Source organism: Chelonus insularis, unplaced genomic scaffold (genome assembly GCF_013357705.1).
Source record: "Chelonus insularis isolate UGA/USDA-ARS -01 unplaced genomic scaffold, ASM1335770v1 contig_310_pilon, whole genome shotgun sequence".
NCBI classification, from domain to species: domain Eukaryota; kingdom Metazoa; phylum Arthropoda; class Insecta; order Hymenoptera; family Braconidae; genus Chelonus; species Chelonus insularis.
The window spans coordinates 374,511-397,110 of record NW_023276483.1 but is presented as its reverse complement, the minus strand read 5'-3'; the positions used below and the strand labels follow the sequence as shown (position 1 = coordinate 397,110).

Here is a 22,600-nt window from a genome sequence, read left to right as displayed (position 1 = left end):
CATGTACATATGTATATGTATGTTATACGTGGTGTTACGCATGCGTTAGTTTTCCCAATTTACGAATTTATTTGATATAACCTAAAAATTATCTAATATTTTTGTGCACATAATATAAGTATTTTAAGTCATTTTAATAGTGACATGCCTCGATTCCCCTTACACCCAGCTAGAGGTACCGGAATAGATCCAGGTACTTGGAAATCTATACGTTTAGCTAAATATGGATGTGCAAATAGACCATTTTTTCACATCGTTGTCATGGAAGTATGAATTTATTTATTAATAGTGTTATTTGAATTTTTTAGTCAAATTATAAATTCAAATGTTTTCACTAGGAACATAAAGAACAACGCGAACCACCGATAGAACAATTAGGCACTTTTGACCCTATGGCTAATAAATATAATGAAAAATTAGTAACTTTTAATTTTAATCGGCTACAATATTGGATGAGTCAACCAAAAGTTGAGGTATCTAAACCGATCGCTCAATTATTAGGATTAGCTGGATATTTTCCTATCCATCCACTTACATATTGGACAGCCTGGACAAATAGAAGAAAAGCTGAAGAAGAAGCAAAAGCTCAAGAATTACAGGATAAACAAGAAACTGAAAAAGCTGAAGCATCTAACTAATAAATCAAATCATTTTTTTTTATCAGAAAGATAGTTTATTACTTATATAATAAAGTGAATTTATTGGAAAACATAGTTACTTATTTAAATAATAATTATTGTTTATACTCATTTATAGCTACACACAAGTCATACCACAGTTTTTCTAATTCATTTTTCTTTAAACCACGTTTGCAGAAGTTTTTAAAAATTTCTTCATTGGCAGTCACAAATTCTGTTGTAACATAAAATAATACGATAATCAATTTATGTTAATAAATATTTAATATTATGCATACATTAATATATTTATAAATACCATTATCTATTCCATCAATATCAAATATATGATCTATAGATGTTGTTTGTGGATTCAATTGTAGCCTCCAATTAAATTTGACATAAATCTTTTTTGATGCATGTGAATCGTGTACATAAGCAATTAAACCTCCGCCTTCTTCAGTAGATTCTTTTATAGTAACAATTTTTTTACTTTCAAGCTTGTTCAATATTTTCATTCGAAATATATTTTGATCATTATATTCACTAAAAGCTGACATTAGATGAGTGAAATTTTTTAATTTCGTCAGTGTATCAATCCATGGAGTTAATTCATTCAAATAACATTGTTCAATATTCGATAAAGTACATTTTATATCAAGAATTTCGTTTTCTTTCAAATTCTATAGTATAAATAAATCATTACTACTGGAAATTTTTTATGTAAAGTAAAAAAGAAAATTAAAATATCGTACCTTTTTATTAATTGTTAAAAACATTTGAAATTGAATAACTTTCAACACTACTGTCATTTCATAAAGCCAGATATGATCTTTTAACCACTTTTTATTAACATCTTTAAATACAATCCCTGTAATTTGACGTGTTGCAGCATTCAACTGATTTAAAGATGTTTTTTTAGAATTCAAACTCATAGCTGATTGATTAGTAGATAATAAAGGCTCTGCTCTATTAATAAATTTATGTATTAAATATTTAACTTTGGAATGAAAAAAAAAAATAATTTCATAGATATTAAAAGTGCATACATACGATTCAATAAAAATAGTTTTCTTATTGTTTTTTAAGTAAGTTTCAAATTCAGCCAACTGATCACGTATTTGCATTCCTTTGTCAATGAGATCTTGTTTCTTTTGACGTAATTCTTTCAATTCCTCTTTAAGTTCCTCCATTTCTTTATTTTTAGATGAATTAAAATATCTTTTGACTCTATAAACTAGATAAAATAATAATAATAGAAATAAAATGTTTATGTAAATAATATTCAACTTGAATTATTCAGCCATATTTGTAAACAGGTTTGTTGTTTATTTCATACGCCATCTACAAATAAATTCATCAATTTGAATGAAGACTTCTTTGATAAATGAAAGGTTCCACTTTAGTTGAAGAGTTCTAGGAATACATTTTTTCGATTATTTGTGAAAATTCAAAAGTTTTTTGACAATTATTTATTTTATTCTAACTATTATAAAATGGATTCATATATAATGCAGGTAATTAAATGTTGGTTAGTTTATTACATGTTTATTTAAGTAGCAAAAGTTTATTTTGGAGGTTATAATTTTAGCTTCGTCGAGTTTGGAACAATCAGGATGGAGAAGCTTTAGCGGTAGGTTTCAAAAAATTATTTAACATTCTAATTCAATTGAAATTTTAATAAAAAAGTTTTTTAATATCGACAGGAATTATTATCGCTAAGACATAGTCATACAGTAATATCACATATTATTACTGAAAATTCGATTGTAAAAGCTATAGAGCATCTTCCAACACCTTTTGATGATTTAGTTCATCTCCATCTCAAGTTCGTAGTCATATTATTAGTATAATTGTTTTTTCTATATATAATAAAAATAATATACAATTTTAAAATATTTCAGAACACTCATATCAATTAATAAAGATGATCCACGAATGATGTATAATCATCAGAGTTCGATGGTACAGAGCTTAATAAAAATTCTGCAACTACAGAAAGAAGAGAATTGGATGTTACCTGTAATGAATGTAGTATGTTTAGAACTTAGACTTTTAGCTATTCGAGCAGAAAAAACAAAAACCAAAAATACAAAACCCGGCGAAGTATTAGAAAAATGTGCAGAATGTTTGATGGGTTGTTTTCGAGTGTGTGCAGCAGATAACAGAAGTTCAGAAGAAGACTCTAAGCGTTGGGGAATGCTTGCTTTGGTGAATCAATTACTTAAAGTTTATTTTAAAATTAATAAACTTCACCTATGCAAACCCCTTATACGAGCAATCGAATCATCTATATACAAGGATCAATTTCCTCTAGCTCAAAGAGTAACTTACAAATTTTTTGTTGGACGAAATGCTATGTTTGATAGTGATTATAAAGCTGCTGACGAATATTTAACGTATGCTTTTGAACGCTGCCATAGACAATCGACAAAAAATAAACGATTAATTTTAACGTATTTAGTACCTGTTAAAATGTTACTTGGCTATATGCCAAAGCAAAGTTTACTTGAAAAATATAATCTCATGGAATTTTGGGAATTAGTTGAAGCTGTTAAGAGAGGTGATCTTCGAAAACTTGAAACAGTTATGACTCAACATGAAAGTTTTTTCATTGGTGCAGGAATATTTCTTATTGTTGAAAAAATGAAGCTGATAGCATACAGAAATCTCTTCAAAAAAGTTTGGCTGGCATTAAATACACATCAAATTCCAGTGGAAAATCTCCTTACAGCATTAGAAATGTATGGTGTTGAAGATATTGATATGGATGAAACTGAATGTCTTGTTTGCAATTTAATTTACGACAATAAAATTAAAGGATATATATCACACCAACATAAAAAGTTGGTTATTTCAAAACAAAATCCATTTCCTCGATTATCATCAATTATTTAATAACATTACTCATGTATCATCAAAAATATAGCAAATTGAATTAATAAAACTATTTATAATTTTTATAAAATAATATAATTATTATCTATTGTATAAAATCAATAAGTTTTAGATATTGTATTACTAATAAAAATTTTGATAAAACTTTATTTCACAAAATTTGAATGTACATATTTTTTTTATAAAATTTACTTAAATTGGTATCAATGATTGATGAAGAGAAGTTGGTACGTATGACTAACCACCTGCTATTGGTGTGTACTCGGATCTCATCATTTCAAAATTTACGAAAATAAATAAAAAAATAATATCCCTTTCTTACCAAAATACCAAATATGATATTGATTTTGTCAATAATAATAAATACTACAACTATTTTATTCTCAAAGTTATAAATAAAAGAAAAATTAAAGTGAATTAAAAAAGAATAGTAGATAATCTAACATACACCAGGATTAACTGAAAAAAATGAATACATGTATGTGTATATCGTGTATATATAACTATCAATAGTATATTGTGTGTATGTACATCCGTGTATGCGTATATGTTGAATACGAGTATTCGCTTATAGAGTTTTGTTCTTGATTCGATTACGTTGTATGTGAATTTTCTCTTGATCGAAAGTCAGTAATTTTACACAAAACTTTGAAGGACATAAAATTGTTACATTTTAAAGACTTATCATCAATTCATAATAAACGTCCGTTTTGACAAGCGTCATTTTAGTGGCGTCATCCGGTGATAAAGATCCGTCAGTGAAGAAATGCGGGACGAAATCGTTACAAACGACTAGTGCTATCGATTGACTGTGCGATTGGTTAAAGCTAGTATTCTATGCAAGTATGGCTGCTTTACCGTCACCCACACAGGTATACGAATATTTTTTTTATTTATAAACAATATGAACATTAAACCGGTATTATTTTCTGTAGCTTGTTAAAATTTCAATCAAGTCTATGAAAAATATTTTTCTGCCGGGGTATATAACTCTTGTCAAAGGCTACCTTTGCATGACGTATTCTTTATAGCTTACAATTTACTTTTAAGCTATTTTTTAATGTTTAATTTTGATATTTTTCACTATTTATGATAAAATTGTATAATTACACCAATTTAGCCTTTTCATACACTTTTTTCTTTGATCGAATTTACCTTATTTTATTCATTTACATGATAATGATGATGATTATTATCATCATCATCATTGTCGTCATCGTTGATTGATTCTATTAAGTATGCCATTCTTTTCAGACTGACATACAGAGAAAACTTAAAAGCTTCTTTAAATCACTTACATTTTATTGTGTTTCTTTATTGATCCACGGGCAAATAAATAATTTTTTTTCAGGTGGCTGGGAGTCATGAAGCTATCTATGAGGCTTATTACAATCAGGTAATGCATTGTTCAAGGCTATTATATAAATTCAACTATCTGAACGATAAAGTATCAATATTTATCTCTTATTACGTATCTAAAAGGTGGATCCCAATGGGTCAGGAAAAATTGAGGCTATGGATGCTGCGAGATTTCTTAAAAAATCCCAATTAAGTGATGTAATACTTAGCAAAATATGGGATATGGCTGATCCTCAGTCCAGAGGATCACTTGATAAATCTGGGATGTTTGTCGCTTTAAAATTATGTGCCTTTGCTCAGGCTGGACGTGAACTAAATATGGCTAATTTGAGTCAAGATATACCTCCGCCTAAAATGGTAAAAGATAGTCATATAATTATATTTTGGTCAATAATTTTACCGATTAAGCTTTAATATCAATATGATTATGTTAATAGGAAGTTTTATTTGTGATATTGATTATTTTTAGGGTGATATTCCGCCGATAGTAAAAAAAACTCCAGCTGTTCCTCCTCCACCACTCATAAGTTCAGTTAGTAATGGTGATTGGTCAATTAAACCAACTGAACGTATTAAATATGACTGTCTGTTTGACAGTTTACAACCTACTAATGGTTATATACCAGGTAATAAAGTTAAAGGAGTCTTAATTAATAGTAAATTACCATTGGATACTCTTGGTAAAATTTGGGATCTCGCTGATATTGATAAAGATGGAATGCTTGATAGACATGAATTTGTTGTGGTAAATATCATCATTGAGAGATTTAATTTTATTTTAATTTATTAATTTTTATAAATCATTTCTTGTAGGCTATGCATCTAGTCTACAAAGCACTAGAAAAACATGCAATTCCAAGTGTCTTACCACCAGAATTAATGCCACCAGGAAAAAGAAAAGATACGCCTTTAATAAGTGATACAACTGAGCCAATAAAAGCACCGCCAATACCACCGTTACCCAATGCATCTGCAATCAATAATTTAGTAGGTCTACAATCTACTAAGGTAAACATTATCATGATTAAAATGTTCATATTATGATAAATGATTAATTAAAGATTTTGAGATTTTGATAATTCAATGATAATTATTAAATAAATATATAGCCTTTACAACCACAATCACAGCCACAAACACAATGGGTAGTTACACCAGAAGATCAAGCAGCAGCAGATAAATTATTTTTACAAGCTGATATGGATATGGATGGATTTGTTTCTGGTACAGAAATTAAAGATGTATTTCTTCAGAGTGGACTTCCACAAACTGTTTTAGCTCACATATGGTAAATAAATTAATTTTATTCAATTATACATTATTATTTTATTATTAACGACTATAACTAATTTTTTTTATCATATATTATTTTTCTACTATTAGGGCCCTTTGTGATTTAGGTCAAAGTGGTAAATTAAACAAAGAACAGTTTGCTTTAGCCATGTGGCTTATAAAACAAAAGTTGAGAGGAATCGATCCACCTTCATCTCTTACACCCGAAATGATGCCACCATCTTTGAGAAAGTTCACAGATGGAGGAATAGTGGTGAGTTAATGTATTCATTTTTTGTCATTTCATTATTTTATAGAGCGATGACGACCACGCCAAGCTTGAACAAATACATAAAGAATAATAAAAACTATAGGGATTCCAGTAAACATCATTATTTGATTATTTAATTTGTAAGAAGTATCGTAAGCAACTTCAAGCCGAATCGTTCCTACAAGTACATTTCGTTGCCAGCAACTGTAAATATTAATATCAGCATATCGGGCATTTTTAATTACTATTCGTTGATGAGAATCTATGTATATCCGTTTACGGGATTGGATTTTTATTATTTCAGGATCTACTGTCTTTATGCCAATTTTCCAGGTGATTGGCAGGTCAACATTTAAATTGCTTAAAATTTTATTTAAATTAGTATCTTCTCTATAAATATTTAAAAATTAAATATTACCCAGGACATTTTAATTTTACTCGGTGTCCATGCTTCTGATACATAGTAATTCGTTGAACAGAAGGTCGAGACTCAGGTACTCCTTGAACAGTAGAATAAATACCAGCACTGTTGTTTGCACTTTCTAATACCCTTCCACTTTTATCTCGAATCTCAAAAATTACATCACGTTGGCATTTCACTTTGCAAAATTTTCTCATTATTTCCGTATTTCTTGTCTTTATTTCGAAAATTTCTTGAATTTCTTTTGGTGTAAACCATGAACGACAAGGCATTTTATTTTGAAAAACTATTAATACATTATCTATTTTTTGTTTTAATTTTTTTTCATTATTATTTAGTACACTTTTTGGCCAATTTTGATGATTATTACTCATAAAAATATTTTTATCATATTTTATTGAAGAGAAAGTGCAATATCCATATCGAATTTGTATTCCTATATTATTACATACAGAACAAGAGGACCAAGGCGTCCAAGATGAATAAATTTTTAATCCATACTTTGGAATTATTTGAGGTGATTTAGGATGCGTTGAATTAAGTGCAGTAACAGGTCTAACAGCTATTGTAGGTTCAGTTTCATCAGCAACATAAAGATAATATGGTGTTGATAAAGAATCAGCCATTTTACACCAATATAAACCTTCTTGAAAGGTTTGTACATTATACAAAGAAAGAGCTCGATTATTAGCTGAAATTACAACATTTTCTGTGAGATCAACTTCTACATCATCAGCATAAATGTTAAAAGTATTTCGGTAAAACCAGTTTACAGACTCAATGGTATGTATATCATTAGGTGACATGCAAATATCGCAAGGCATTCTATTTAAAGAGATAGAACAGATAAACAGGATGAATTAATATTAAAGAAAAACCTATATAAAAATAAATTTTATAAATGCCTACGTGACTGATGTTCCTTCTAAAGCGACTAGAGCTGTAGGATGTAGAGTCTTTGATGGTTCAAAAGAAGAGTATCGTTTTTTTAAACATTCATAATATTCATTCCATAATTTTTTGTGAATATTCCTCAATGTTTCATTCCCTTTTGGAAATTCTATTTCATTAATATCGAAATGTAGATCCTTACTTCCTGATCCTTTCCAAAGATGTGAAATTTTTTTCTTCCAGGTATCATACTTATTTTTTAATCGTACTGGCAAATCGAAAGAATTATTAAGATGTATTAAATAATATAAACAAATTATCTTATAGAGTAACATTATAAATAGTTTCATGTCATAATTACTATTTTGATCGTCTTATGTTTACAGGAAAATAATAATGTATCTGGTTATTCTAATCCTGAACTTGATATGATAAGTAAGGATATTGCGGAATTAGCTCGAGAAAGACGTACAATGGAACAAGATATTGCGCAAAAAGAAGCTGATATTAAAATTAAGAATGGCGAGATCAAAAGTTTGCAAAGTGAATTGGATACTTTAGCTGCCACGTTGAAACAATTAGAAAATCAAAGAGGAGAAGCCCAAAAGCGCCTTAATGATCTAAAAGCACAGGTATAAATTGTCATTTACTAAGTCATTATTAAATAATTAGGTAATGTGATAAATGTCATGAGGAAACTTTACGGATCCTTATAAGCTTATTGTTTGCGTTTGGATGCATGCATGCACAATATGAAACAAATAATCATATTTATTTATATGCTTTAGAACGTTTATTGTTAATTCATTTTATTATTATGATTTTTATTTATTTCTCCAATTATAAAGTTTAAAATTTTTATTTTTTTATATGTTTCTTTTTGTTTATTGATTTATTTTTGAATTTTTTTATGTATACAACTTATAGCGAGAAGAAATTGAGAAAGAATTAAGTGAAGTTGAACGAGAAACACGTGAAGAGCAGGAAAAGGTATTTATTTTTTAAGATTTTTTTTTCTTTTTTCTTTTTTATTTATAATTTACTGAAAGAGTAACATCATTATTCGTTGTTTTCTACAATTCCAAAGGTATAAGTATGTGCATGCATCAATATTATAATGAAAAAACACAAAATTATATTGAATAAAAAAGTTTAATAATTTATTTTGTAAGATTATTCATACATTTATACTTATTATAAAAATAATTAATGTAATACAAAAAAATTCTTCTATGAATTATTGTATTTGTTTAAAAGGTGGATAAATTACGCCAACAAGCTGAAGAACAAGAGACAGTTCTGCGAGCTCAAGAAGAAGAGCTAAATAGTAAACGCCAAGAATTAGAAGGCCTTCGTCAAGAAGAACAGCAACTTGAACAACAACAAAATAAAAGTAGAGATCAACTAAATGAATTAACGAAAAATTTACAAAATACTCAACTTCAAATAAGCCAAGCAAAAGCTAAAATCACTCATTTAGAAGAACAACAACGACAGATGACTGATGCAATTGCCATTTATGATTCAGCAATAGCTGCAGGAGATCCTAGTCTTGTTCCAGATACTAGTCTACAATTTAATCCAGAAATTGAAGAATTAGAGTATGTTACTTTTATTACTGTTTAAAATTTGTTTAAAATAAATAATTTATGTTGATGAATTTTTTACAGGTTAAATGAAGATAATTCGACTAAAATCAACGGAATAAAGGAAGGAGAAGCCAAAGTTGTTGACTCATTTGCCGGTGCCAATGGATCTTCAGATGCGTTTGGAGATCAAAATGATCCATTTAGTTCTAGTAAAGCAAAGAATGCCTTTGAAAGTGGAGATGGAGATCCATTTGCTAACTTTGATAAGCAAACAATATCATCTAACTTTACAAGTGATCCATTTGCTGCAAAAGAAAAACAAGATCCATTCGCGCCATTTGATGATAACAAAAAAAATGATAAATCTACTACAGAAGTAGTATGTATTTTTTAAACTTAATAGTAAGTAGTTTAAAAGAAAATAATTTTTTTTTTCTTATTTATAGGCAAAAGATCCATTTGGTGATGATCCCTTTGCCAATTTACATGCCCCTACTCGTCCAGAAAGCCCTAGTCCTGCTCTTCCACCAAAAAAAGCTAAACAACCACCACCTAGACCTGCACCCCCTCGTCCATCTTCTGGGCCAACACCAATGCGAGCAGCTCCTGCTCCTCCAACACCATCGCCAACACCTGATCCATTTATTAATACCAATTCAGATCCATTCGCTTCTCAAAATGACAATAATAATCCAAAATTCAATACTTCGGGCGGAGGATTTGCTGATTTTGCTAACTTTGATGCTAAGGTAAGTTAAATTTGGTGTTTTTTTTTATCTATAATTTCAAAAGTAAATTTAATTATTTTTTTTATTAGTAGATTGTATTTTTTTTTCCTTTAATTAATTCATAAAATACATGTATTCTTTGTTAAAAATATTGTTTTTAAATTTATTTAGGTAAATGCAGTTGATGTTACAGTTATACTACAGATCTGATGACTACCGGAGCATGCCATCGTCACAGTGATTGTTTTTTTTTCTTTTCATTTTCATATTGTTATTATTTTATATTATTTTGTTGTTGTTTTTTTAATTCATTTTATTAATTTATTTTTATTCCTGCAACAGTTCATTAATTTTTTATCACAATAAGTGTAGCAAGGCTAGCAGTCCAATGGAGTAAAACGATAATCGGCGGCTTTTTGCCCCCCTTTCCTCTTTAACTTTTCAGTAAAATCAAATTGACACGTGAAAAATCCTGCTTCAGCCGGATCTTGTTCCTACTCGAACTGCACCAACAAGGCCGTTAAGCAGACCACGCATTACACCAACACCAACTCCAAAGCTACCAGACTTTACTGAGGATCCATTTCGAGACTACCGCTATGAAGATCCATTTGAAATTGCCGATCCATTTGCCGATGATGATGATTTAAATGCAAATAAGAAAACCCAAGATAAATTAATCAGCGAAGGACGTACTGTTGATCCATTCGGATTGGAAACAACAGCATCTTCAATTCAAGCAACTAGCTTTTCTTTTAACGACAAGGATTCCTTTGATAAAGGATTTGAATCAGACTTTTCAAAAACATTTCCTTTAGCTAAAATAAATAATATTAACAAATCTAACAACAGTTTAACAGACTCCAAGAATAATTCCACAAGAAATGTTAATGAGGTTGATTTTGAGAACAATGCTATCAATTCAGTGAATAAACCTATTAATTTTGATGAAGCTTTTGCATCAAATAAAACGATAAAAACTCATAATCGTTCTGAACGGAATATAGCTCATGTTTTTAAAGATATATTTACAAGTCATGGTAATTCTAACAAAGTAAAAAACAATGGTAGTGCGACTTGGAATGGTCGAAAAGAAATGTCAAAAATGATTACAGAACAAGAACAACTTGCTTGGGCGTCTCAACAAAGTTTGCATGCAGAAGAAGAACGACGTCGGCGTAAAGCTCAAGAAGAAGCTGACTTTGCTCTTGCTCTTGAACTTAGTAAACAAGAAAATGCAGGCAAGTTTTAGAATGGCATGAATAGAAATTATAAACATTAAAAAATCAAGTTAAATTAAATTCATGCTCAACAATTAGATAAAAACATGATAATAAGCATATTATCTCATTTTTCAACTGTTTGGTCGTCTTATTTTGTTTTTAAATATCAACATAATATTAATAAAAAATAAAGGATAAGGTTTATGATGTTGAAAATACGTTAAATAATTTTCCTTTATTTTAAACCAGTATTTATTCTGTATTTCGCGTTTGAAAATTTTTAAAGAATGTTATATCATCATGTGAATATTATATATTTTAATCTTTCTTAAACAATGTATTTACATTGCACAGACTAAGATGCATTACACAATAGATAACTAAAAAAGTTAACGTTATCAAATGAAAAAACAAAAAAAAACAATAAAATATGAAAACTTTCAAAAGAATATCCTCGTATAAAAGTGATACAATTTAAGCTTATGTTCTTCTTTTATGTTGCTCGGTACGTTCCAAAGACTACGGTGTTCAATTTAAATATAATAATAGATAAAATCCATAAACACTTGATCAGTTGTTAGTTTTCTAATGAAAATGATCACGTGTATTTGGATTTAACATTCACTCTAGCTGTTACTCTAACAACTTTGTTGTTTAATAATTACGGCATGTATGTAACTTTTTAATGTATATATTCTCCTTGTTCTACTTCATAATCATTCTCATAATTGAGACTGTAACTCATTCAGTATACTATCTTTTTTATATTTAATCATCTATCGAAAATTCATTTAATCACGTTCTTTATTTTATCTTAATATTCTTTTATTATAAATTTTATTTTTTAAAACATTAAAATAACTATTCTGGAGAGTAAAAAAAAAGTTGTTAATTAAAACAAATTTTTTTCCTAAAATAGCCAAATAAAAATGTTGTTATTTTCAACTGTTTATTATTTGAATAACACATATACATTCATGTAAACGTTCTTATTCTAAACAATAACAATACACAGTAAATATAAGGATAATAAATATTTCTATATTATTATTTCAACAAAAATTTTATTGTTAAAACTAAATATTTATAGTACAATTAAATTATTTTTTTGTATTGAATCGCTGATTCTGAATGAACACTGTTTGCTTGTTTAATATGTATTTAAAGATTGATAGTTCATTTTGAGTTAAATTAAAATTTCTGCAATAAGTACTGACAAGAAATTTTTCATTTCTTAGTTTGTATTCATTTATGATTATATTTTAAATTAATAACTCGGAGTAATAACTTATTTCTTTTTAACAATAACGTTTTTTATTATTAAACACTGTAAATAATTTCATTAAATTAATGTCAATCATTAAAACTAATTACAATGTAGTCTATATAATAAACAAAATTCATGATAAAACATATCTTTATCAAAGACATCATTCTTTCAATAAAATTACTTATTTAATATATCAGTCACTTACAAATTACATTTTTACAGACTACATTGTATATACAATTATTAAAACATTTTAATTTCAATCATCTTTGTACAACGAACAATAAATTGTTTATGGTTTTTTTTATATATAATATAATTTGTTATTTAATCCAGAGACCTTTGAACGTGTTGAAAAGAAGAAAATAGACAATAGTTAAAAAGTTATATTAACACAAGTATGAATGATAAGAACAAGTAATAATAATATAATGTAAATTTAAAAAAAGTATGATGTTAAAAAATAATGATAAATCGATATATATATAAATTGAAAAAAACAAACATATGCCTAATAATATAAATAAAAAAAAAGAACAAAGTGTCTGCAAGTAAATTTAAATATCACTAAAATACGGCATTTAACTATCTGATGAACGAAAAATCTCCACGTACATAAATATATAAAAATGGTGGATTTATATTTAATGTTTATTAGTGCGATTGAAAGAATGAAAGTAAGTGTGGTGCATATTTTAAAGCACAAAAAGAGAAAAAATTAGTAAAAATTAAGGGTGTAAAATGTTACCAATGTACAGGCGTATAATAAATCTGACACGAGACTAATAATTCATATATATATAAATATTATAATTAAATAATAATGATGATAATAATTATAATATTATTAAAAATAATAATTATAATCGATCGTTAATTGAATGAAGAGGACAATGTATTGTTATCTCAATATTGAATATCATAAATATTTCATAGAATATTTCAACAAGACAAATAAAGTATTGAATAATTATTGCAGGACTGTGCAGAATCTATTGATTACAAGAAAAAAAATATTGTGTGCACGCTATTAGTTATTTAGTTGCTAGTTATTGTGGAAAAAACATTGCTACAATAAAAAAAAAATTTGAACAACTTCTCTACACGATTATGATACGTATTTCTATATGAATATTGCTCCCAATCGCTAATAAGAGCTCATAAAATACAAACTTGGAAATAATGTTAACTATATTACTTAATTAAGGAATAATCCATTTATTTTCATCTTTCAAATGTATAAATAATTAACTGTTTACACGGGTGTAATGTATTATTACTATTGTGAAAAAATGACTTTCAAATAAGTGAAAAATCTGATTCGGTAAAAATTTTCTATTAATTCTTTAATGATAATTATGGTAATATTGTATTCATTGATCTTTAATTACCGTACATATTTCAATTATATGAATAATATAATTAAATCAGTAAAATTATGACTATAAGAATATTCTGGAAGAGAATTGATTTTAGCTCACTTATGAGAAAAACAACTTGGAGCTTTTGTAGGTACAAAAATTGAAAAATTCTTAATAAAGGGACAGGATCTGATTTTTTTTACTTCAAATTGAAGGACATTGGGGTGTTATATATATATATAAATATACTCAACAGTGAACATGTCGACTACAATATATACTGGGTCAAGGGATTTCAAGTTTGTCTGACGACGTACTTGTATTGCCCGAGGCTGTTATTACTCTCGTGATTTTTTTTTTTCATTTAATCGTATATTCTTGAAGATAAACCAGATTTCACGAGAACTTTCCGGGTTTACATGTTCAACTGATCATGTAGGAAAATTTATAGAAAACCTTAATAATAAATATGGCATGATCTGGTTATGATTGATGATTTACCATTTATTGAATATAATATTGCTGTTTTATATAAAATTGAATTTTTGGTAGAACTGATTTGTTTTTAACTATAATGAATCTAAATATTAATGCTTGTATTTGACAGTAATCCTGATTTAATTTTTTGGTATTAGTTTAAGAACGTTTATTATTTAGTTTTTTTTTCTGGATATTATGATGAAGGTCGGGTTAACAGTAGCAATGCTACTTACAAACTTTGATATTACTGAAAATTAAGTTTTTTTCTTTTAATTTGCTGAATCAACATGTGCACTTGGAGTTACTTTTGGTACTGGAAGTAATTGTCAATTCATTGGGAGCCTCTATTTTATAATATGGTCATGGTCATCTTGACGAATCACCCTGGGGGCCTCGCATTACACGGTCAGTCCTTATTGTTGCTTTGCTCGTATACACCGGATTGACTTGAACTGACTCACAATCATTTAACCAGCGGTTCTCATGATCATTCTCTAATTTATTTTAATTTATTATCAAAAATCCTTTAAGAGTTTCAATCTAAAATAAAAATGATGTAGATGATAATTTACAAAAATATATATTTTAAAAATAAAAGATACTTTTATTTTTATAATTTTCATGTAATATTAAAGTTGAAAATTAAAAAAGATCATTAACAAAAGTGCAATACAATGCATTGACATTTCGTTTCATATATTTAATGATGAACGATGACGAATTGAAAATAAAACTGATCCACGCGTTTGGCGGGCTACCCTGACCCAGTTCCGGTGTGGGTATGATTCCTGTCTTGTTTTCTGAGACATTCGCAAACCAAGATATATCGATTGCCCCAGGGAATTCACCGCCCTCTGAGATTCAACGAGAGGCTTAACATAAGTGAGTATGTATGTCCTTGATTTTTAACTCCTATTTCTCGTCTCACTTTTCTTTCATCTTTGATCTCAAAAAATTTCCTACCAATCAGATACATTGATCCTCACAATTTGTCGATACATCCTTAATTCCTCTACTGACAATCTATAGTTAATTTTATAATTATTGACAATTTAGTTATTTAATATTATGTTTAATTATGTGATTGTTTGCATTAGGGTGAAAGTCAATTATATTCAAAGGATACATATATCTTTAGCAGTTCTTACGTCGATTCACTAAGACATTAACTTAAATACGAAAATAATAGCAATTACATAACAGGATCTAATATTTTTAGATTGATCTATTTATCGATTTGTTCTATTAAATAGCTTTTAAGATTACAGTGTAGTAAGAATTCATATAAATCTTTAGATGATGATTATTTTAGTTATATGTCAACGCATTCATTGTATAAATTATATGTATTGTACACAATTGAGTGAATCATTCTTGTTTATCTCTTGACCAGTTATGTCATTATTTATATACATCAACGCATTAATTTTTGCTATTATAAACTTATAATAAAATATTTATCATGTATCATTTAATACTTAGATAATTAAATAATTAGCAACAATTATTTATCACACCTTCTATTACTTATACTCACTAAGAATAACATTATTTCAGAAAATTTTTCAAGCATTAGAATTGAAATAACTATTGTTCATAAATTTCAATTACTTTTATTTAAAGAAGGTTAATAAAAAAAATTTGATGAATGTTAATGCTTTTTTTTCTGTTGACTTAACTCTTGATGTATCCTGGAGTAACGAATTTAACCTTAACATTCATATTCAACATTAAAAATTATTGTTATGAATATCAAATGTAATTAACTCTAGGAAATCTTCATCATTTACAATTCATAACTGGTTAATTTTAACATGGTTGTTGCATAATAACACTAGAGAAGCAAAACAAGTGTTTGCTGTGCGAATGCCCTGGTGACTTAAATCTTTTACGTAAAGACATAATTCTATTATATACTTTTGACTTTGCGTGTCACCCCATATTCCTGGTATCAACCTCTTTCGATTATATATGTATAGATTTTTTTTTACGTAATCTTACATCATCTTTAGAACAACAAGTAAAGGATCCGGAAAACTATGCTGTGCAAGAAGGACTTGATCGTTTAGACTTTATTCAATTACTGTAATTGAATTTTTTACGTTCATCTGCTGAAAAAAATAATATAACAAATTATTCGATTAATTTAATTTTAATTAACTTACAAAACAATTAAATTTTTATAACTTAACCTAAAAAAAATTAAAAAATTGAATCAGAATTTTTTTACTTAAACTGATTGGAATTTTTGAAATTTAATAATTAAATATATGTATTCCGAATAAATTAGTTTATTAGAGTGGCATAGACATTAATCAACGTGTTAAAACAAAGATAAAAATCGTAAACAATTATTTGGCAAATGTCTACAATTAAGTGTATGTCTTTAAAAAACTTACAATACTTTTTATGATTACTCTTTTCCAAGACACCAGCCGCACTTGACCTATATCTTATTATGCTCACAGCGTCCGGATGCGACACGAAATACGCTAAGATACTATAAGACTGTCAGATTGTCTCTGGAGGTCATGTACTTGAATCATTTTTTTTCCATTTTCATCCATTATAGAGTTGAAAAATTTAATATTACAACTGAAAAAAAAAACAAATATGCTCATCAATTTTTTTATCATAGTAAATTTTTTAATTATGTATTATTCATAATCGATTTCTGAAAAAATTAAATGGCTATTCAATATTTTGAAAATTTATTATTTGGCTGATTCATTATAAATCAATCACAAATGGGCATATGAAAAGGTCATGACCTCTATTGAGGTTCCATAGTGTCCTTGAAAGAAGACTATGGATGGGAGGAAGTGAAGGAAAAAAAAGGTGGTTAGTATTATGGTGGTGAATAGTAATAATGTACATACAACACTTAAAAATAAGTGAAAGATATGAAAGTGGTGGATGAAGAGTAATTTGTAAAAGTATCGCGCGTGCGCAATGTCAGAAAAAGTACTTAAAGAAGTCGCGACTCTTTAAGTCGGATGGCCACTCTTGTCTAAACCGTCACACTGTCCGTGTTTTATTATATCTTTTCTTTGATAAATTCGAACAAATTATTGTTTTTACAGCAACTATATTAATTACCAGAAAAATTAGTGAGTGTAAAACAATTTTCTTCATCAGATGCTGAGATTAGATAGAATTTAATAAACAAATTATGATAAGTGAAGATGAGCAATAAGGAAGAGGTGAAGTGCAGTGATGATAATCATCAACTGTTAGATACAAATCTAACAGATAATAAACAAAACATGATGGATGAACAATTGGATATTCAACAAGAATCAATGGATGAAGTGGGAAGCTTGACATTTGTACCACCACCTATGAAAAAATCAGATACCCGAGACAGTATTTCTTCAATTGACAGCGATGTAAGTTTATCATTTGATAGACGTGGTTCAAAAAGTGAAGAAGCTGATTTTTCGGATATTGGCACTGATGAACCTGATTGTATTTCACCTGTTAAACAATTTTCAAATACATCTGCATTAAAAAAATTAAAATGTAATGAAAAAATAAATGAAAATGACAATTCAAGTAAAAAAGTACCTTCAAAGGATTTAGATGAAGCCATACACCTTACACCTCCACAATCACCGACAGATCAACAAAAAGAGACGGAACCTATTGTCAGCGATGAACTTGCTGAGAAAATTTGTGCTCAAGTAGAATTTTATTTTTCTGATGAAAATATCATCAAAGATGCATTTTTGTTAAAACATGTAAAAAGAAATAAAGAAGGATATGTATCGCTTAAATTAATCTCTAGTTTTAAAAGAGTCAAACATTTGAGTAGGGATTGGAGAGTAGTTGGAACAGCACTTCGAGCTAAATCTACTAAATTAGAAGTTAATGAATTGGGTACTAAACTCAGACGGCGTGACCCTTTACCGCAATACGATCAAACATTACCATCAAGAACTATAATTGCTGCTAAGCTCCCTGTAGAAAAGCTTACAATTGAATCTGTGGCTGAAATTTTTAGGCAATTTGGTGAAATTGCTCTCATAAGGATTTTAAGACCAGGGAATCCAGTGCCAGCAGAAGTAAAAAATTTTACATCATTTTTTATTTGTCTATTTCAATTAGTTTTTTAATTTAAATTCATTTATTGCAGATTCGTCAAGCTATTTCAAAAAGGCCTGAACTTGGATCTGATGAAGAATGTGCTTTAATTGAGTTCACAGACTCAGCAGCAGCTCGAGAAGCTCAAAAACTAAATTTAGGTGATACCAAAATTTATGAACTTCAACAAATAACAGCAGGAGAAAAGAAACGAAAGCAACAATCAAACCAACAACAACAGCAACAATCACAACCGGTGAAGAAAAATGTTGTTCAGAGAAATTCTGCACCACGAGAAAATATTTATTCATCTAGTTGTCCTAGTGGTTCAGAAGAAGAAAATAAAAATTTAAGAATAAAAGGCTGTAAATCTTATTTAGGAAAAAGAGAAACGGCGCTCTCCATTAATCCATATACTTGTAATCATGGTGATTATTCTGAAATTATTCGTTGAGCATATTTAATAATCAATCAAAAAATAATTTCATTCTATATAATTACCTTTTTTTTAGGTTCACCATCAATGGATCCATGGTTTTCAAGAAGATTTTCTGCTTGTACCGTTTCAGGATCAGAAAATAATCCCCTATTAATGCGTCGACTTTCCGCATGTTCTAATTCAAGTTCTAATCTTGATAATGTAAGCTATTCTGGAAGACGATTTTCTTCATGTTCTTCTGAATCGGATAATAATTTCAATTCATCGTTATATCACCTGTCACCTCATCAAAGTCAACATAATCTTTATCCACCGTTCAATTATTGGCCAGGACAATCAGCATCAAGGAGATACTCTTGCTGTACACCTGGAAGTTCTAGCCCCACTACTCTTGGTTACAACTTTGATTATATGAATAGTAATTCATATTATCATCATACTAGTCGACGAGGCTCTGCTGAATATGGTCCAATGATGAGGAGATTATCTACTTGTAGTAGGGACTCTGGTTATGATCCTGGAAGTCGAAGACTCTCTTCTTGTTCATCAGGATCTGATTCTTGTTCTGGTTTTCGTTCTCGTAGTAATAGTGGATTCGTTTTAATGGCACATTTACCTGAAAATATTACACGATTACCATCAGGTCCTGACGGAACACGTGGATTTGGCCGAACTAATTCATCTGTTGAAAATTCAAATGTCACACCTACCGTTGAATCTTCTTGTGCTTGACCATATTCCAACATTGTGAAGATATTTGAACTCCATATATTAGATAAAAAAAATATTTTAATAAAAAGACAATTAGATCATAAAATGTAATTAAGAAATATATATTTAAGTGCTCGATGATACTCACAATTGTAAATAGTTATTGATAAGATCAACAAGAATACGTAAAATTAAAGGTAAATATTTTAAAATGGTTATCCAGTGATTATAGTTGTAATTTATTTATCAAATAATAACATTAAAGTTTAAATTAAATAAGAAAAAAGTTGTACAGCCATATAGTTGTATATTAATTAAATCTTTGAAGGAAATTTTTTTCCAAGTAGCATTGACCTGGTTGACGGTGTTTATTGATCATATAACATTATTATGCCATAAGTTTTGCTAGATTACAAGATAGATTATACTTAGATACAATGGCCTTTAAAGTTAATCCATACGTATCCAATAAATTAAAATCGTTATAATGATCTTAATTTAAGTATACTTTTTAATTTTAAATAGTTATAATTTATATATAAATGTCGCTGTATAATATTTCTATACATATATGGCGTATATATGTATGTGTAATTATTACCGACTGCAGAGAAAATTTTGTATATGAAAATGGAGTTTCCGATCTCAATGTCCGTCTCACACAGTTTTGGCTTTTGCTCATCTTCTATTTATGTATGCAAAATAAATTAACGTGTTATTTGTATTATTATACAATTAAAAATTTATAATTTTTTATTGATACGTTTATTTCAAGTTGATTTTGAATTACCAATAATTAAGTGTGTCCTTATTTAATATGGCATTAGTTTCAAGACAATTTCCTAACCTCAATCGTAATGTTAATAGGAAGTCTAATAATCGCAGAAAAGTACATTTAATATTCGATGAAAAAGAACGAAAGTAATTTATTAATTTAATAAATATATAACTCTAAATTTTTTTATTTCATCTTGATTTTTTATTCCAACTCTCATTATGTACTGTTTTTAGAGAATATCTTACTGGATTTAGTAAACGAAAACAAGAAAGACGTCGAAAAGCCAACGAAAAATTAAAATTGAAAATCAAAGAGGAAAAAAAACGAATAAAACGAGAGGTAATTTTTTTATTTTAGTTTATTTGTTGCTTTGTTTGAACGAATTTATAAATTTCTATTGTTATATTTAAATAAGGTCAAAAATGAGTATCTGCCGATATCTCACCGAGATATACCAGAAGTAGAAAAACTATTATCTCAAAAAGAATACGAGACAGAAGGAAAGACTGTTAGTATACTAGAACTTAATTTAAATGATTTAACACGTAGTTCTAGTTGGATAGGTGATAATGTACTCACTCATGATGAAAACTTGGAAAATGATGATGCAGATACTCTATTTACATCTAATTGTCACGATGACAAAGTAATTTTGTCTAAGAAAGAATTATCAAGTGCTATAAAAAAAACATATAATCAGAAGATTCTTTCAAGTAAAGTCTTTCAACGGAAACAAAGTTTAGAAAGAAAGAAGAATAAACATAAATTTCAGGGTAAAGAATCATTGAAACAACGAGCATTAAAAAAAAATAATAACAAAAAGAAAAAAAAATCGACACGTAAGACATAAATAAAATCAGTTGTTGTCTTAGAAAAATTATATTTGCATATTAAAATAATTTATTATATAAAAAAAAGTTTTTTCAGAATAAATGTAAATTTATATACCTTAATATGTTATGTTACTTTGATATTTGTTTTTTTGAAAAAAGGACAAAAATTTTTATTTAAACATTCTTGACATTTCGGACGTACAGGCAAGCAAATTACTTGTCCAAATCCAACAAGTAAATGATTTATTTCAGGCCATAAATCTTTTGGTAACCATAATTCTAATTGTTTTCTAGTATCTTCAGGTGTTTTTGTAGATGTTTTAACCCATTCTAATCGATTGCATATTCTATGAACATGGGTATCGACTCCAATCCCAGTTACTTTGTTCCAAGCAACCTGCATGCATAAATGTCCCATTTTTGGACCAACACCTGGTAAAGCGCAGAGGTCTTCAATGGTACTTGGAATATCTCCATCATATTGTTTAAGTAATATCGCAGCGACTTTTTTTATGTATTGAACTTTTCTCTGTAAATTGATGAATTTTTTATGCCTTTATAGAGTGAAGAAGAATTTTAATAATGTCGAAATGATTCTATATCTAATTCAGTGTCATTACCTTCCAAAACCCAACGGGATAAATGAGTTCACCTAGTGTAGTATCTGATGTATTCAACAGAATCTGTGGTGTACAACCATGTTTTTTAAGACGTTCCATTGCTGCAAAGTTTATTTGATCTTTTGTTTGACTACTCAGCATCAATGATACCAAGACTTGAAAACGAGTTACTTTTGGATCTGCATCTTTATCTGAACATTTATCACAGCCTTGATTGTCAACAGGTGCTGTATGATACTTTCTCATTTCTCGAATTAAATCAAAAGTTTTTTCCCAATTATATGGAGCCCATTGTTTGAGTTGGTTTTTTTCACAGGAATTCTCAATTTCCTTTGATTCATTATCCTGCTTAATTTCTATTTTTATAGGTTTACGTTCTCTTTTAATTACTTTTTCATTAGGTTCTTGAATTTCTGTAACGAAATACTTTGATACGTCTTTATCAGTTATTTTTTTATTACTTTTATCAGGTGATTCTGCAGTAGATAATTTATGTTTTCTTTCTGCAATCGAATTTTTTTTATTTATTACGATTGTAGATTTTTTATTAGCTTTTGAACGAGTATTCATTGTGAAAAATTTTGTAAAAAAATTAGGTTTACAACACATGTACATAATACATGGAACATAACCTTAAATGTGTCTATACATGTAGATACTATATATATATAGTATTGAAAAATATTATATACTAATATGTATTAAAAATGGGGAAGAGAAAAAATTATTCATATTATATCGTGCATGATTTCAATA

The 22,600-nt window shown here is 28.2% G+C and overlaps 7 protein-coding genes across 8 annotated transcripts; 5 read left to right on the top strand and 2 right to left on the bottom strand.

The window, feature by feature from the left end:
- The first annotated feature begins 19 nt into the window (after positions 1 to 19).
- On the top strand, positions 20 to 709 carry mRpS16 (mitochondrial ribosomal protein S16). Its single transcript, XM_035080687.1, has 2 exons — positions 20 to 267; positions 339 to 709. Exons 1-2 carry the CDS (start codon positions 145 to 147, stop codon positions 636 to 638), a joined length of 423 nt encoding a protein of 140 aa, XP_034936578.1. The 5' UTR covers positions 20 to 144; the 3' UTR covers positions 639 to 709.
- On the bottom strand, positions 702 to 1,935 carry LOC118065417 (uncharacterized). Its single transcript, XM_035080686.1, has 4 exons — positions 1,671 to 1,935; positions 1,373 to 1,586; positions 937 to 1,300; positions 702 to 852 (listed from the first exon to the last, which is right to left on the bottom strand). The coding sequence occupies exons 1-4, from the start codon at positions 1,808 to 1,810 to the stop codon at positions 734 to 736; spliced, it is 837 nt and encodes a 278-aa protein (XP_034936577.1). The 5' UTR covers positions 1,811 to 1,935; the 3' UTR covers positions 702 to 733.
- A 38-nt stretch (positions 1,936 to 1,973) lies between these two features.
- Positions 1,974 to 3,539, top strand: PCID2 (PCI domain-containing protein 2). Its single transcript, XM_035080685.1, has 4 exons — positions 1,974 to 2,134; positions 2,209 to 2,250; positions 2,324 to 2,445; positions 2,522 to 3,539. Exons 1-4 carry the CDS (start codon positions 2,114 to 2,116, stop codon positions 3,513 to 3,515), a joined length of 1,179 nt encoding a protein of 392 aa, XP_034936576.1. The 5' UTR covers positions 1,974 to 2,113; the 3' UTR covers positions 3,516 to 3,539.
- A 483-nt stretch (positions 3,540 to 4,022) lies between these two features.
- On the top strand, positions 4,023 to 11,309 carry Eps-15 (Epidermal growth factor receptor pathway substrate clone 15). 2 transcript variants are annotated; one of them, XM_035080641.1, is made up of 13 exons: positions 4,025 to 4,387; positions 4,867 to 4,911; positions 4,998 to 5,231; positions 5,344 to 5,619; positions 5,688 to 5,882; positions 5,984 to 6,162; positions 6,258 to 6,420; positions 8,116 to 8,361; positions 8,657 to 8,719; positions 8,987 to 9,330; positions 9,400 to 9,697; positions 9,765 to 10,067; positions 10,528 to 11,309. In XM_035080641.1, exons 1-13 carry the CDS (start codon positions 4,361 to 4,363, stop codon positions 11,296 to 11,298), a joined length of 3,144 nt encoding a protein of 1,047 aa, XP_034936532.1. In that variant the 5' UTR covers positions 4,025 to 4,360; the 3' UTR covers positions 11,299 to 11,309. The 2 variants fall into 2 exon arrangements, with proteins under 2 accessions (XP_034936533.1, XP_034936532.1); XM_035080642.1 differs by lacking the exon at positions 8,657 to 8,719 and having other exon boundaries at positions 4,023 to 4,387.
- Positions 11,310 to 17,386: 6,077 nt separating this feature from the next.
- Achl (La ribonucleoprotein translational regulator Achilles) lies at positions 17,387 to 19,829 on the top strand. Its single transcript, XM_035080636.1, has 3 exons — positions 17,387 to 18,444; positions 18,516 to 18,891; positions 18,976 to 19,829. The coding sequence occupies exons 1-3, from the start codon at positions 17,566 to 17,568 to the stop codon at positions 19,632 to 19,634; spliced, it is 1,914 nt and encodes a 637-aa protein (XP_034936527.1). The 5' UTR covers positions 17,387 to 17,565; the 3' UTR covers positions 19,635 to 19,829.
- A 415-nt stretch (positions 19,830 to 20,244) lies between these two features.
- Positions 20,245 to 21,327, top strand: vito (nucleolar protein viriato). Its single transcript, XM_035080689.1, has 3 exons — positions 20,245 to 20,534; positions 20,625 to 20,730; positions 20,807 to 21,327. The coding sequence occupies exons 1-3, from the start codon at positions 20,431 to 20,433 to the stop codon at positions 21,239 to 21,241; spliced, it is 645 nt and encodes a 214-aa protein (XP_034936580.1). The 5' UTR covers positions 20,245 to 20,430; the 3' UTR covers positions 21,242 to 21,327.
- Positions 21,261 to 22,485, bottom strand: Nthl1 (Nth-like DNA glycosylase 1). The gene is made up of 2 exons (XM_035080688.1): positions 21,845 to 22,485; positions 21,261 to 21,753 (listed from the first exon to the last, which is right to left on the bottom strand). The coding sequence occupies exons 1-2, from the start codon at positions 22,457 to 22,459 to the stop codon at positions 21,349 to 21,351; spliced, it is 1,020 nt and encodes a 339-aa protein (XP_034936579.1). The 5' UTR covers positions 22,460 to 22,485; the 3' UTR covers positions 21,261 to 21,348.
- Positions 22,486 to 22,600: the final 115 nt, after the last annotated feature.

Bases quoted from the DNA above. Each gene is read 5' to 3' on its own strand.
- Nthl1 (XM_035080688.1), bottom strand. From the start codon at position 22,459: ATGTACATGTGTTGTAAACCTAATTTTTTTACAAAATTTTTCACAATG. The intron at 21,754-21,844 runs GTAATGACACTG...ATCAATTTACAG, and splicing joins ATCCCGTTGGGTTTTGGAAG to AGAAAAGTTCAATACATAAA.
- mRpS16 (XM_035080687.1), top strand. From the start codon at position 145: ATGCCTCGATTCCCCTTACACCCAGCTAGAGGTACCGGAATAGATCCA. The intron at 268-338 runs GTATGAATTTAT...TGTTTTCACTAG, and splicing joins TTCACATCGTTGTCATGGAA to GAACATAAAGAACAACGCGA.
- Eps-15 (XM_035080641.1), top strand. From the start codon at position 4,361: ATGGCTGCTTTACCGTCACCCACACAG. The intron at 4,912-4,997 runs GTAATGCATTGT...CGTATCTAAAAG, and splicing joins ATGAGGCTTATTACAATCAG to GTGGATCCCAATGGGTCAGG. The intron at 8,362-8,656 runs GTATAAATTGTC...TACAACTTATAG, and splicing joins TTAATGATCTAAAAGCACAG to CGAGAAGAAATTGAGAAAGA.
- Achl (XM_035080636.1), top strand. From the start codon at position 17,566: ATGAGCAATAAGGAAGAGGTGAAGTGCAGTGATGATAATCATCAACTG. The intron at 18,445-18,515 runs GTAAAAAATTTT...CATTTATTGCAG, and splicing joins GGAATCCAGTGCCAGCAGAA to ATTCGTCAAGCTATTTCAAA. The intron at 18,892-18,975 runs GTGATTATTCTG...CCTTTTTTTTAG, and splicing joins TCCATATACTTGTAATCATG to GTTCACCATCAATGGATCCA.
- LOC118065417 (XM_035080686.1), bottom strand. From the start codon at position 1,810: ATGGAGGAACTTAAAGAGGAATTGAAAGAATTACGTCAAAAGAAACAA. The intron at 1,587-1,670 runs GTATGTATGCAC...ATTTATTAATAG, and splicing joins AAAACTATTTTTATTGAATC to AGCAGAGCCTTTATTATCTA. The intron at 1,301-1,372 runs GTACGATATTTT...TTTATACTATAG, and splicing joins TTTTAACAATTAATAAAAAG to AATTTGAAAGAAAACGAAAT.
- PCID2 (XM_035080685.1), top strand. From the start codon at position 2,114: ATGGATTCATATATAATGCAG. The intron at 2,135-2,208 runs GTAATTAAATGT...TTATAATTTTAG, and splicing joins TGGATTCATATATAATGCAG to CTTCGTCGAGTTTGGAACAA. The intron at 2,251-2,323 runs GTAGGTTTCAAA...TAATATCGACAG, and splicing joins AGGATGGAGAAGCTTTAGCG to GAATTATTATCGCTAAGACA.
- vito (XM_035080689.1), top strand. From the start codon at position 20,431: ATGGCATTAGTTTCAAGACAATTTCCTAACCTCAATCGTAATGTTAAT. The intron at 20,535-20,624 runs GTAATTTATTAA...TACTGTTTTTAG, and splicing joins TTCGATGAAAAAGAACGAAA to AGAATATCTTACTGGATTTA. The intron at 20,731-20,806 runs GTAATTTTTTTA...TATTTAAATAAG, and splicing joins AAAAACGAATAAAACGAGAG to GTCAAAAATGAGTATCTGCC.